We start from the raw sequence: 12,640 nt of genomic DNA, 5'->3' as shown, positions 1-12,640 counted from the left end.
CAGACTGACTCGAAACTCCCCCTGGTCGAGAAAACTTCTTCTCAGGAATATAAATTAAAATTGAGGTCTAGCAAGTCAGACAGTTTAATTGTTTAAGTCCTCCCCTAGGTGAATCGGTTAGACAAGTTTCTGACATGTATCCCCTAGACCCCAATAGAGAGAGAGATAGACAGAAACAGCTAAAGAAACGTGAATATTGTAAATCACTTCGTAGTCACTGTATTGTGACACTATTGATTATGTTTTTTCTGAGTCTTTTGATTATTGCTGCAAGTATACTGTTACATATATATTATCCTATTTTCAAGCGTGCACATTCTTCCTTAAATGTCACTGCCGAGCATACTTTCAGTGAACTGCCCCCGCATGAGTTATCTTACCGACTTGCGCTGCGCAAGAATACATTCATTAGTATGTTACATCATTCCCATCAGACCAGCAATGCTACCAATTGTTGGATATGTGGCCGACTCCCTCCCTATCAGAAATACAAGGGAGTTCTGCCCCTCTTTCCGTACCCGTTCACACACAATGGTTCCTGTGGTGCATGGTTTAGTTTGATTAATTCCTTAGATTCTGATTCCGTAGTTTACCAGGGCAATTGGGTATGGGGAAATCTGAACACAGTTCTGCATAAAGTATGTTTCCCTGACAAGGAGGGTCTTCCAAAAAGGACAGGGACTGATCTAGAAAATGAAGTATATGGATTAGGTAACTTTACACTTAACCTCATGATTCTGAATGTTGAATCCGAAACCGAACCAGTCTTGCCCGCTATGTCCGTACTACCAGTCAAAGGTGAATTATGTGTCAGAAAGAATGGTTCAGTACACCTGGGTCATAGTAAATGTACTACTGTGATCGAATTCAGTGATAAGGGCAAGTCTACGTTTAAAGCTTCTCGTCATTCCTATTTCATTTGTGGTCATACCGCATATATACGCTTACCTCTAGATTGGGATGGCACCTGTTACATTGCATTCCTTCTGCCACCTGTTTTCCTAGCTCCTCCTGATTATCATAGGGACTCCCATCTAGTACATGTCAGACCCAAGAGAGATCTCCCGATTGTTGACTACACTGAAACGGCATGGGAGCAGTATACAGACTTCAATAAAGGTTTCTTTCCCTACTTAGGTGCTGTCTTTAATAGTAAACGGATACGTAAATTAACTAGAACCCTCGAAGCAGTAGTGAATGAAACTACTTCCGCCCTAGGTAACTTAACGGAGGAACAGTCTGCTATGCGGATTGTTGTTCTTCAAAATCGTCTTGTCCTTGACGTCATCCTGGCCGATAGGGGCGGAGCTTGTAGAGTCATCGGATCGAGCTGCTGTGTTTTCATTCCAGAAAACGCGCCATCAGTATATAGAGCCATAACCCGTCTTCACAAGATTGCAAGTCAGATACACCAGAATCCAGGCACCTGGACTTGGTCCGGTTGGTTCTGGAGCGTGTTATCAGCCTGGGGATGGAAAGTCCTATCCTTCCTAGGAATAGCCCTTCTCATAGTATTCAGTTGTTGCCTATGTCTGCAATGTGGGCCAGCGATTTGCGGCTTGTGCGCCACATCATGTATTCCTCATTTAAGTCCACGTTCAAAACACCGTAAGAAGAAAGAAGAGCAAATGATGTTACATGAACAGATTGATAGATTAATGAGGATTGATATCTCATGAAGGGTCCGTAGGGGACAAGGAGGGAATGAGGTAATATGAATTTTTATGGTCAATTGTGTCCCCTAACGTAGACCCCGACGGCTCCATGTACGTGCTTCAAGTACATGTATGTTCCCTCCACAACCAGCTATGAAGACGCAAATACATTTGCGTCCAACGTTAACAAGTCCTCTTTCAGATCCACCATGAATGGGTCGGATATTCAGTTCCTAAGTATGCCTTGCCACCGTCTTTACATGGTGCACTTTCACGTTTCCCTGGCTCTGGTGAGTTAGGCCCTGATTCCTGCCATCGAGCCCTTTCTGCCATCTGTCTCTGAAAGCTGCAGCCTGCCGCTTCCGTGACCCTTGCCTTACTCCCTGTGCGGCCAGCGGTGCCTAGCTCGGCCTGCTTGCCTGCCAAGACTGTATTCAGCCTTCAAGTTATCTGCTCCGCTCCTCGAAAATACATTCCTGTCTAGTGATTTAGGAAAACATCCTTCCCAGCTGCAGAGCAAAGGGCCCGGCCTTTCTGTCTCCGTGCAAGTAATTCACTGCTCCTGTTACCATGGTAGGCCCATGGCCCCTTTCTTTACACATAGACACGTAGCCGCATATGCACGCACTAGCAGTCAGTATAGAATAGCCTCTGCCCGAGAGACCTTTCCTTCTAGATAATACAGTTCCTCAAACACAAGATATTAGATATGATTTGGGATTAGGTTGTTCTGACACCCCAGACTTCTGTCTCCTCATGTAGGGCTAAATGTCAAGTCCCCTTCACCCTCCAGTTCCACGTCACTCACACGTCATGCTGCTGCGCGCGCATCTCTGCCACATATTTCTGCTGACTCTGCATGATTCTCCTATGGATCCACCTACCTGTGATACGTTTCATGTGACGTTTCTAGCACACACCTCCGTGTACGCCCTCGTGCACGCCTTCTGTTACGTACATGTGTTCTTATCTCGTTTCTCTCAGCTGTTACGCCTTCTGCATCTATCACCACTGTAATGCATTGACTATATATATGATATTCTGTTAATAAAACAGTGTGATTCCCTTCCTGAACCCTTGTGGTGATGGAACATGATACCTGGTTCGAACCAATTCCTTTTTAAGGAATAAAACCCTTACAAACTCAGATGCCACGGACTCTGCCTCTTATTTTTGACTGAGTTATTCTTATTGAACTTTACCGCATAAATTAAGTATAGGTAATTTAAATTTACCACACTAAGTCGGTTGGGTGGTCGTTAGATTCAGGGGCATCTGCTATGCTGGTGCTCCTGGATCTATCGGCCGCCTTTGATACAGTCGACCACTGCAGACTATTACAGCGTCTGGAGGAGATTGGCCTTCAGGGACAAGTACTAGGGTGGTTGCGCTCGTATCTGCTTAATAGATCACAGAAGGTGGCGCTGGGCGCCTTTTCCTCCGAACCTAAGAGATTGGGCGGCGGGATTCCTCAAGGCTCTGCTCTTAGCCTGCTACTCTTTAATGTTTATTTAGCCCCTCTTTTTTCTTTAATTGCTAACTGGGGAGTCACGGCAGTCTCGTACGCCGATGACACCCAGCTTGTCTTCCCGTATTCGGAGGTGTTGGAGGCAGTGTTTGCCAATTTCAAAGGGTGCCTTTGCGATGTAGCGAGCTGGTTTAACACAAACAAATTGATACTGAATGCCGGTAAAACAGAGGCTATTTTCTTCGGAAAAGGCCCTTACCCCTCTTCAGAGCTGTTGTGGCCAGCTGAGATGGGTCAGGCGCCCCGCCCTAGCACAAAGGCAAAACACCTGGGGGTGAAGTGGGATGATAGTTTATCTTTCTCTCCCCATATCCAACAGGTCGTAGGAGGCTGCTTAAGCAAACTGAGGAATTTGCGAAAAATTCTCCTGCTTCTACCTGAAGGCTGCCGGAAAACGGTAATCCGTGCTATGGTCACCTCAAGGCTGGATTATGCCAACGGCTTGTACCTGGGCTTGCCCAAATACTTGATCCAACGGTTGCAAACCGTTCAAAATGCAGCTGCGAGGCTGATAACGTTTATCCCATAACATAACACAACATAACATGAGTATTTGTAAAGCGCACGTTCACCACTACGGGCCTCTTGGCGCTGAAATAACAGATGTTTGTTGTTACCCAACTCAATGGTACTCATTTTATCGACCCCAAATGGATGAAAGGCTGAGTGGACCCGCCGGGATTTGAACCTGTGACCATGAGGTCGAACACAGGCCCCTGCAGTAGACGCATTAGTCCACTGAGCCACCAGACCCGGCTAAAGCAGCATGTCTCTCCGCATTTGCGCGCACTTCACTGCCTGCCAGTAGCAAGCAGGATAAAATTTAAGGCTCTGACTTTGGCTTTTAGAGCCTTACATGGGAGCTGCCCCAAGTATCTAAAAGCTCGACTCTCCAGATATACACAGGCGAGACTCCTACGCTCCAGCTCTCTACTCCAGCTACTCGTTCCGTGAGTAAGAAGGACACGTTTGGGTGGTAGGACTTTCTCGGCCAATACGGCAAAGCTGTGGAACACTCTGCCGCCTGTCATACAGCTAGCCCCCTCAGAGGCTGGTTTCAGAAAGGGCCTGAAAACCTGGCTGTTTACCCATTAGATCAGAGCCATGGACTTCCCCTCACCACTTCCATCTCTCATACTGTACACTTAGCGCTGGGACATTTCCGGTTGAGGTAACCGTACGCGCTTTACAAAATTCTGTATTAATATTAATATTATTATTAAGAACTACCTTCAATTTAATGGAAACAAGACAGAGATTGTCTATTGTACCTCAAGTAAGATAGCCCGCCCACTCCCTACGGAATTCCAGCTGACCCCCACAGGCACACCACTAATTCCAACTGAATCAGTCCGTAACCTACGGTTAATGATGGACAACAATCTTCAGCTGGACTCGAAGGTGAATAAAACTGTGGGCACCTGCTTCTCCTTAATTAGAGTCCTAAGAAAGATCCTCCTAGTACTTCCCAATTCGGGTAGAATAGAAATAGTGAGGAGTGTCATCATGAGCAGGCTGAACTACTGTAACTCCCTGTACCTTGGAGCCCAAACTCCTTGATAGGGAAGTTACAAAGGATCCAAACCATAGCAGTCAAGCTGGCGTTAAATCGACAACGCAGGTCTTCTACAACTTTGGCACTAAGAGAATTAAATTGGCTGCCTATGCAGCAAAGAATACAATTTAAGTCTCTCTGCATTGTTTTAAAAACGGTTCATGAACTGGGCCCTAAACCATTACGGAGAAAATTCTCGTGGTACTTGCCTGCAAGAAATCTCTGTTCCTACTCAGCCTATCTAGTTAATACCACAAAATTAAAAAGATCTAGAACAGGAGGGAGAGCCGTCAGTACGGTGGCCTCCTGGTTATGGAACAACCTTAAGACAGATATCAGACAGTCTGACAGTCTCATGCATTTCAGGAAAAAACTGAAACCCTGGCTGTTCCAGAGAGAGGAGTAACATGTAGATCTATCTTGTCCTCCCCTGCCTAGTATATATTCTTGCATGACTAGTATGTAGTTAACACCAAGGTAAGTCTCTCAGCGCGAGGATACCAGTAGGGCGACAGAGAGCCATATAAGAACATATTACATTACATTCTGGGAAAGGTAAGCATGAGTGACTGAGTGAAAGATACTGTATTGTTTTCCAAGCTACCTAAGGAACCCACGTTGTCACGTTCAGTGGTTGCCAGAAACTACTACACCGCTGTAGAATACAGTGGGGTGGCAGTGGCACTGTAGAGCAAGCTGGTCTAACGGCTGGCTAATCCTGTGGGGGTGTCCAGAGTCTGGCTGTACACCAAGCCCTAAGTTTAGGTCATTCAAAATGTGCAGGTCCTGGGTGTCCTAGGAACTACACTACAGTGGTACACACTCATATGTAACTTATTACTGATTACAAAATAAATCAATAACCAATTTGAGGCGCCAGTGAAGAAATTAGTGCTATAATATTTTAAAGCTCATAATCCAGCATTTTATTTGTAGTTCAAAGTCTTTCAAAATGTTACAACTTGATTAAAATAAACAAGTAAATTTAGCTCTCACAATAAGGCCAGCATAACTATTGAAAGGAGGAATGAAATTTAGATCCAAATGTCAAATTAAACGGTTCTTGACCTATCAGCTTGGCCTTGATAAAGAGATCAAGGAGATTATGAACATTGTTGACTGAACAGCTTGAACTAGCTTAATCAAGTAGAAATATTTAGAATGCATATGAACTACAAATAATATACGAGATTACAAATTTAAAAGAATGTTGATCGCTAATTTTGTCACTGGTGCATTTATAAAGTATTTATTCTCAACAACCACACAAAAGGACCTCACCCTACTAAAAGCGCTCTGCTTGGCATGCATATCCATTATCATCACTGACGAAGTCAATTTACACTAGATTACAATCAACAATGAGTCTAGGAGAAACAAAGTACACTTCAATGCTGTCAGATACGACATTAATCAACTCCAAGATCCTACGATGCCTTAATCAATCAACAAATGCAATACCATAAATCAGTAAGTAAATCACAGAAAAAAATCAACACACTCAGTACCTAAGATAAGTAACTTGAAACAGACATGTAGTCGCTCTCCAATCCCTCATCAGTCCACCCCAAGTAGACAGCTTTCAATATTACTTCACAAGATGGACTCAACAATATACTTTACCTACTCAGGACAACTTCCCATAAGGAATACTCTATACCATCCATCATCCTTCTTGAAACTTCTCCATGGAGACGCTCTAATATATTTCCTAACCATCTTTAAAACCTACATTAGGCAAGGACCCTTTTTCAGGATGGCATCAAGATACGACAGACCCTCCCCCCTGTTGAAAAAACACACTTATGGTCGCATGGGCAAATAAGTTAAATAGAAATTGTGAATTGCAACAAACACAATTTGCAATTGGTGATTCCTTACTTGTAATGTACTAAAATGGATATGGTAAAAGTGGTTGCCATTTGTACACCAACTTCTACAGAATGCATTCATATTTTGTGAACCAATCTATGCACTAATAGGCCAGTTCACAAAATTCAGGATTATGGTGGCTCGCATTTCAATCTATCTCATAAATATGCAAGAGTAAAGTCACAAATAACGACACACTATGATTGGTAACAATCAAAGGGATGATGACCTGCTGAGGTCAGCAGACCACCATGTCTGTGATTGCTTTTAAATAAAGCAAACTTTTTTTATGCATCCCGTTTTCCTTATAGGAAAACGGGATGTGTTTAAAAATAAAAAATATGAAAAGTTTCAGAAACCATTTTTAGGTCACTACCACTGTCTAACTCCTAATAGCTTTTTGTCAACATTCAGAAGAGGTCCCTTGGGTACTCTTCCAATTTGTGAATGGATTACCACCTCTTTTGAGTTGTTTGTAAAATATTAACGTTTTACAACTGGATTTCGATCCCAATAATACATACCATAAGGAATAAGTATTTGGAAAGGACGCCCCAAATGCTAAACCTTTAAATACAGATTCCTTATTGTTACCTAAATCCATTTAACAATTGGAAAACCTTTTTATTACATTTAAAAAAGGGTTTTAGCTGTCGCAATCTCTACAATTTACTGAATCTGAGGGTTTGTTACTGTTAAAACAGTGTGTACATGAGGCCCTTATTCTGGACCCGGATGACTCAACCAACAGCCACAATATTACCCACATTCCTTTACCAGATAAATTATTACGAAAGAAGTCTCCGCTCACCTCCAGGACCTTGCATTGATCATCACCATGGAAACATGCTTGGGTTTTTCTAACAGTGTCCTGCAATAGTTCACCTCTTATCTCACCAACCTCTACCAACTCGTACTGATTGAAACAAAAATATATTCCTGAAGCTCCCATCTTTTGCAAAGATCCACTGGGATCCAATCTTTTCCCTGTCATCTTTCACCTTTACAGGGAACCGGTCCGTTTTGTAATCACAGACATGCATATCGACCAATACATGCACTAATGACGCTTAATTCAACCACACAATCTGCTGACTGATGACATTCAGTGACTAAAACCAGCCTCGATTTGATTCACAATCAAATATCAAGCAGCTTCATGAAACTCAGTCCAACAAAGGCTCAAAATAAAAACAGAATTAAGCATATCTGGCTGGCATAAAAACAGACAACTTTCCCTCTCAGCTAACACCTAAAGAAAAATCAATTGGATTCCCACTTGACATTGACCGCTCAGTCAAATACAGCATCGGCCTGGTAGTAGCTGTAGCTCTTGATAAAAGGGAAACCCTTTTCCGAAAAGTCAGTCCCGAACAATAGCACAAGCCATGGTCGTCTCCCACTTGAGTGAAGGCAACACTTTGCTAAATGGTATACCCAACAACACATTATCACCCATGAAGGTTATCGAACATGCTGCGGTATGTAACATAAAAGTCTGTATAATTTGAAAAAACACCCAATGCTAAAGAAAATACACTGGATCCCCCTACAGGAATACGTCACCACGACCAGCGAGCAATGACTTATAAGGCAATCACAAACAAATCCCCTACATTTTAGTAGCAGAAACTAACCAACTTAGGCAAGCAGCTACACACCTGGTACTAGGTCATCACCAGATTAGAGAGACAGGAATGCAAGAAGGAAAATACTCAGAGGTAGGCCTTCCCCATACATGCAGTAAGGATCTCAAACACTATCTCCATTGACATCAGAACTGCTTTGATCCTCCTGCAATTCAGAAAGAAATTGAAGATACATCTTTTTCGTGAGTAGCATAATTCCAAACAGGTGCTACTCATTACCAGCCTTTTTGGTATCGATCTTGTATGCCTAAATAAGGCTCTCGGTCACGTCAGCCTTCAGTTGCTTCCCAGCTAGTTTTGCACTTACAAATCCAACCACATACATACACCTGGCTCGAATGACAAGCCAAAGTGATCCTAACTAAACCTGCTTCTCAATAAGAGCGTTGGTGCTAATAAATGCCAGGTTTTAAACAGTGATTCTTTCTAACAAGGACAACCAGAGCAAACAAATGATATCATGCAAAAACAAATTGCTCAAAATTCATGTTAATTTTAAGGCTGCCGTTTTGCATAACAGCTGTTTTCCACATTTAAACTGAAAGTCAGCCGAGACAAACTTCAACGTTTGCACTGCACTTTTTGATCCTCTATCCTGCTGCGGCCCATCCGTTTTGAGTTAGTGAAACCTCTTGGTTACTATTACTGATCAAGACTTGAGAAATTATAACAACTTAGGGGACTGGACTTCAATTCTGCTATCCTGCAGCCACCAAAAATAAAGATATCATACAAATATGACTTTTCAAATGGTTTTGTCGTCAGCATTTACTTTACATACACGCTGATGAAGAGAACATGCGCCAATTACTGTTGGGTTTGGTCTTCTATTAACACTGTCTGCAAAACAAAATAGCTCAATAATGGAAACGTAAATAAAATGTAAGGAATGCTTACCTGCCAGGCCTCGAGGGAGATGAAGTTTTGATATGCAACGTTGAAGTGGATGATGTGGCGGCTGTGGATTTGGCAACAGAGTTCACTATCAGTCTCTGAGGTGGTTCGGGACTCTCGTTAAAGTCACTAACTTGACTGTCTTTCTCAATTACGAGTTTCCCTATAGTATGTTTCTTCCTCATTGAATGTTTCGCTTTGGAGTCCAATGCAGAACACCCCTTGTTCCTTGATTGCTTTTTTTCTAAAAAGAGCGGGTACTTTGACTTCTGGTATGAAAGGTCTGTCTCGCACAGCTCAGAAAACGCAGCATCAGAGTCCTGTACATCCGATAGCGTCTTGAAGGCAGCTTTCAGAGCACTGAGACTGTGAGTCTCTGGGCTGTCAACCTCTAGACTGAAACAAAAAACAAACCATGTGTAAGTAAATGCAATAAAAATATTAGGAACTGGGAAGTCAACCCCATAGGACACAAAATAGATCTTAGCCAGGAGAAGACCACATGCTATGAAGAGTTGAAAAGAGTATATGAGATGAGCATGTTTGGGTGACCTATAAACTATTTCAAACAAACAAGTTCAGTCTCAGATATCAACTGCCATTCAGTATTGTCCTGAGTGAGTGTTGTCCTTCTTTGTGTGTTACCACTATCCACCCACCCAATCACCCAAAAGTGAGCTGGTACACAATCACCCGTTAACCAAGGACCTTCATCCACAAATGTAAGAAACTGGTACTTCCTAAAGTGCTGTTTCAGCCATCCCAACTCAACTACCATTCTTTTAATTTACTTCTATTGCATGAACGTCCGGTTTTCATAACGCCAAAGAACCTAAAAAGTCTTTCAGAGAAAATGACATCTGTTTTAATAGTTGAGGAACTAGTGTTTTTCAGAGCTGGTTAATGATATCAGACTGACACTCTTTTTAAGTGTTTTTGCAACTCAAGTTTTTCACACACACGGCTACTGCAGAGGTCCAATGGATTCATTACTTGTTCCAAGTGAAATACTTTCAAATAAAAGCCAATGATTATGAATACCAGTTAAGAAGGAAATCATGGAAAATTAGAAATGTGATCACATGAAAGTAATCCAGTCGGTTTTAGGGCAATCGCACACCTGGTGAATAAAGGTGAACAGTGTGATGACAGTAGGTCTGTGCAACCTGGTTAACCCTCCTTAGTATGAGGGTAACAAATATGCCAGAACTTGCGTTATCAGTTCCAGTTGAAACGACCCCAGGATGCACTCAAAAGAACAACTTCAATGGAGTTCAAACAACTGTTTCTTAAATTCTCTTTGTTGTATTTATTCAAATCTTTTTCTCTTCAACAATGATTAGATTCATCATGTATTTCAAACAATGGGCCCAATGCATTTCAGGCCTGCCCTTCTTCAGGGGTCCTTTTTTCTGCAATAGGTAAACATACAGCATCAACTTTTCAATTTTTGTGCCGATACCTTCATAATATAATGTCTAAAAAAGTTCACCATTCAATTGCTCGTAGATGCCAGGCGAGACCTAAAAGATGCCCTCTCTTGTAATGCTTCAGGTAAAAGATACAAGCGATGGGGCAAAGTGACGACAGCTACAAGCATCAGAGCACGATGGAGAGAAATAAACAGTACCTTAATATGCGCTTGACCAGCGGAAGGGCACCAATAAAGAAATCAATCAGCATAACTGCTAACCTGAACAAAAATCTTACTGTGTGAGTAAGGGGCGCGGCCTTGTGCCAAGAAATACCCAAGGGGCACTTTTGAACCCCACCCCGCCCGACAAACCCCTCCTCCAAAAAAATGAAAACAAGCATTGGCATAGCCAATAGGTCGCACCTTTGGGACCTTATTAGTGGTTAGCGAGAGGTTTTGGCTTTGCCTTTCTTTTTAAGCTATGTTGTGGTGCAGTGTGGCTGCTGTGTAGCATGTTAAAAAATGATAATAAAGAAGACTGGCCACATTATTTAGTAGGCATGTGCATGTACTTAAGTATGCTTAATAGTTTCCACATTGAAATGTTGTTACTTGGCGGGTGCACATCCTGAAAGCCACTGCAACCTTAAAAGGTATCCTACTTATTGAAGTGTATCCAGCTTTTTATCGATCCTTGGTGTGCTCTTGAACCTACCATAGGGGTTTATACTTCGAGTATACAAATGCATGAAACATATGCCTGCAAGAATTTTCAGGAAGGGGAAACAACACAAGACAAAATGAGCTCTATAAATGCACAGTTGAGAAAACAGATCTGAAAATGAGAGCTTTCGAATGTTTCTTGGTGGCAACAAGAGGTAACAACTTCCCAGGAGACGAAGGGCAAAGGGGAATTCCATAGTGCCACACCCTGTGAAGGTAGTTTTTTTAATGACTGTTCAGACTGTTTTGTGTGAATTTACTACAAAAAGCAGGAAACCTTAAAACTGACTGTTCGACTGGCAGTTTTCACTTAAAACAACAATGCACTCCTTATTCGGTTCACCTTGATAAATGTAAACTGAAGATCATTAAACTCTGTATATACATGCCTTCTTTTAGATAGCCCGGGATAGGCGCTGGTTCAGAGAATTTGCTAAATGTATATTGTACTTTATAATGTGAATGCGGTGTGTGTAAGTTGAGCTGTACGAAACCCAATTACGATGACATAATCCCATGTATAAGTAATGAACGTTTGACGTAATCTTCATGCTGGTAGCTGGTTTTGAATTTAGGAACAGTAACTGTATGCAACCCCAGATCATATTCATAGCATCCAACAAGCTCACACACCGATTTGTTGTCAATATGAGAGAGACTGGTAGGTTAATGTTTGTTCTCAACTAATGTGGACGTGTACTTAGATTCATGCACCTGCTGCACAAACGTTTATTTGTGTGAAACGTCACAGTTTCTTTTCCTGGTGGTTTGACAGTGTGAATTGTGAGCCGCTTAAACACCTCGAACTTTAAGTGCTGTACAATGAATACAAACTAAATGAATTACTCAAGCCTTAAAATCAGGTTATTTTCGGAACCTGGCTTCAAACTTCATAGGTTGGGGTGAAGGAGGGGGGTAGGTAGTATGTCTATGTGCCGAGTGTTGAGTAGAGCGTTGCTGATGCCAGCTAAACCCGTTGCTGAGTTTGGAGGGCCAGAACCTTAACAAGCGTTTTTAAAATAGGATGTGCACATTTTATAAGAATAGCGATTTGAACACCTCTGCTTCCACCTCATACCCCTATTAGCTATCTATGCCTAAATTTGTATGGAGTACTCTTCTCCCAATGTGGAGCACAGAAGCGCAAATTGGGAGCAAGTTTCAAATATTAGCGCACAGTTTCACTCAGATGTCTCAAACCACGGTCATTATTTGATGAAAGCCAAAACTTTGCACGCACTGTCAAACAAAGACATTCGGGCATCTTACAACAAGCTTCATGTGTCTCATTTTAAGACACCTAGTTTCATGAGAAAATGGTGAAATAAATAGACAACGAGGAAAATGTTA

General features: G+C 42.1%; 1 protein-coding gene across 1 annotated transcript in view; it reads right to left on the bottom strand.

Moving 5' to 3' along the window:
• The window catches only part of TERF2 (telomeric repeat binding factor 2), a 663,265-nt gene that overhangs the window by 228,468 nt on the left and 422,157 nt on the right, over positions 1–12,640 (bottom strand). Inside the window, exon 7 of the mRNA XM_086945762.1 lies at positions 9,157–9,549. Within this exon, the coding sequence (XP_086801888.1) occupies positions 9,157–9,549 (393 nt within the window). The remainder of the gene's footprint in view (positions 1–9,156; positions 9,550–12,640) is intronic.

This window comes from Lissotriton vulgaris, chromosome 12 (assembly GCF_964263255.1).
Source record: "Lissotriton vulgaris chromosome 12, aLisVul1.2, whole genome shotgun sequence".
In the NCBI taxonomy this organism is placed as follows: Eukaryota; Metazoa; Chordata; class Amphibia; order Caudata; family Salamandridae; genus Lissotriton; species Lissotriton vulgaris.
The sequence above is the reverse complement of the archived record's forward strand: the minus strand, read 5'-3'. Positions and strand labels throughout refer to the sequence as shown.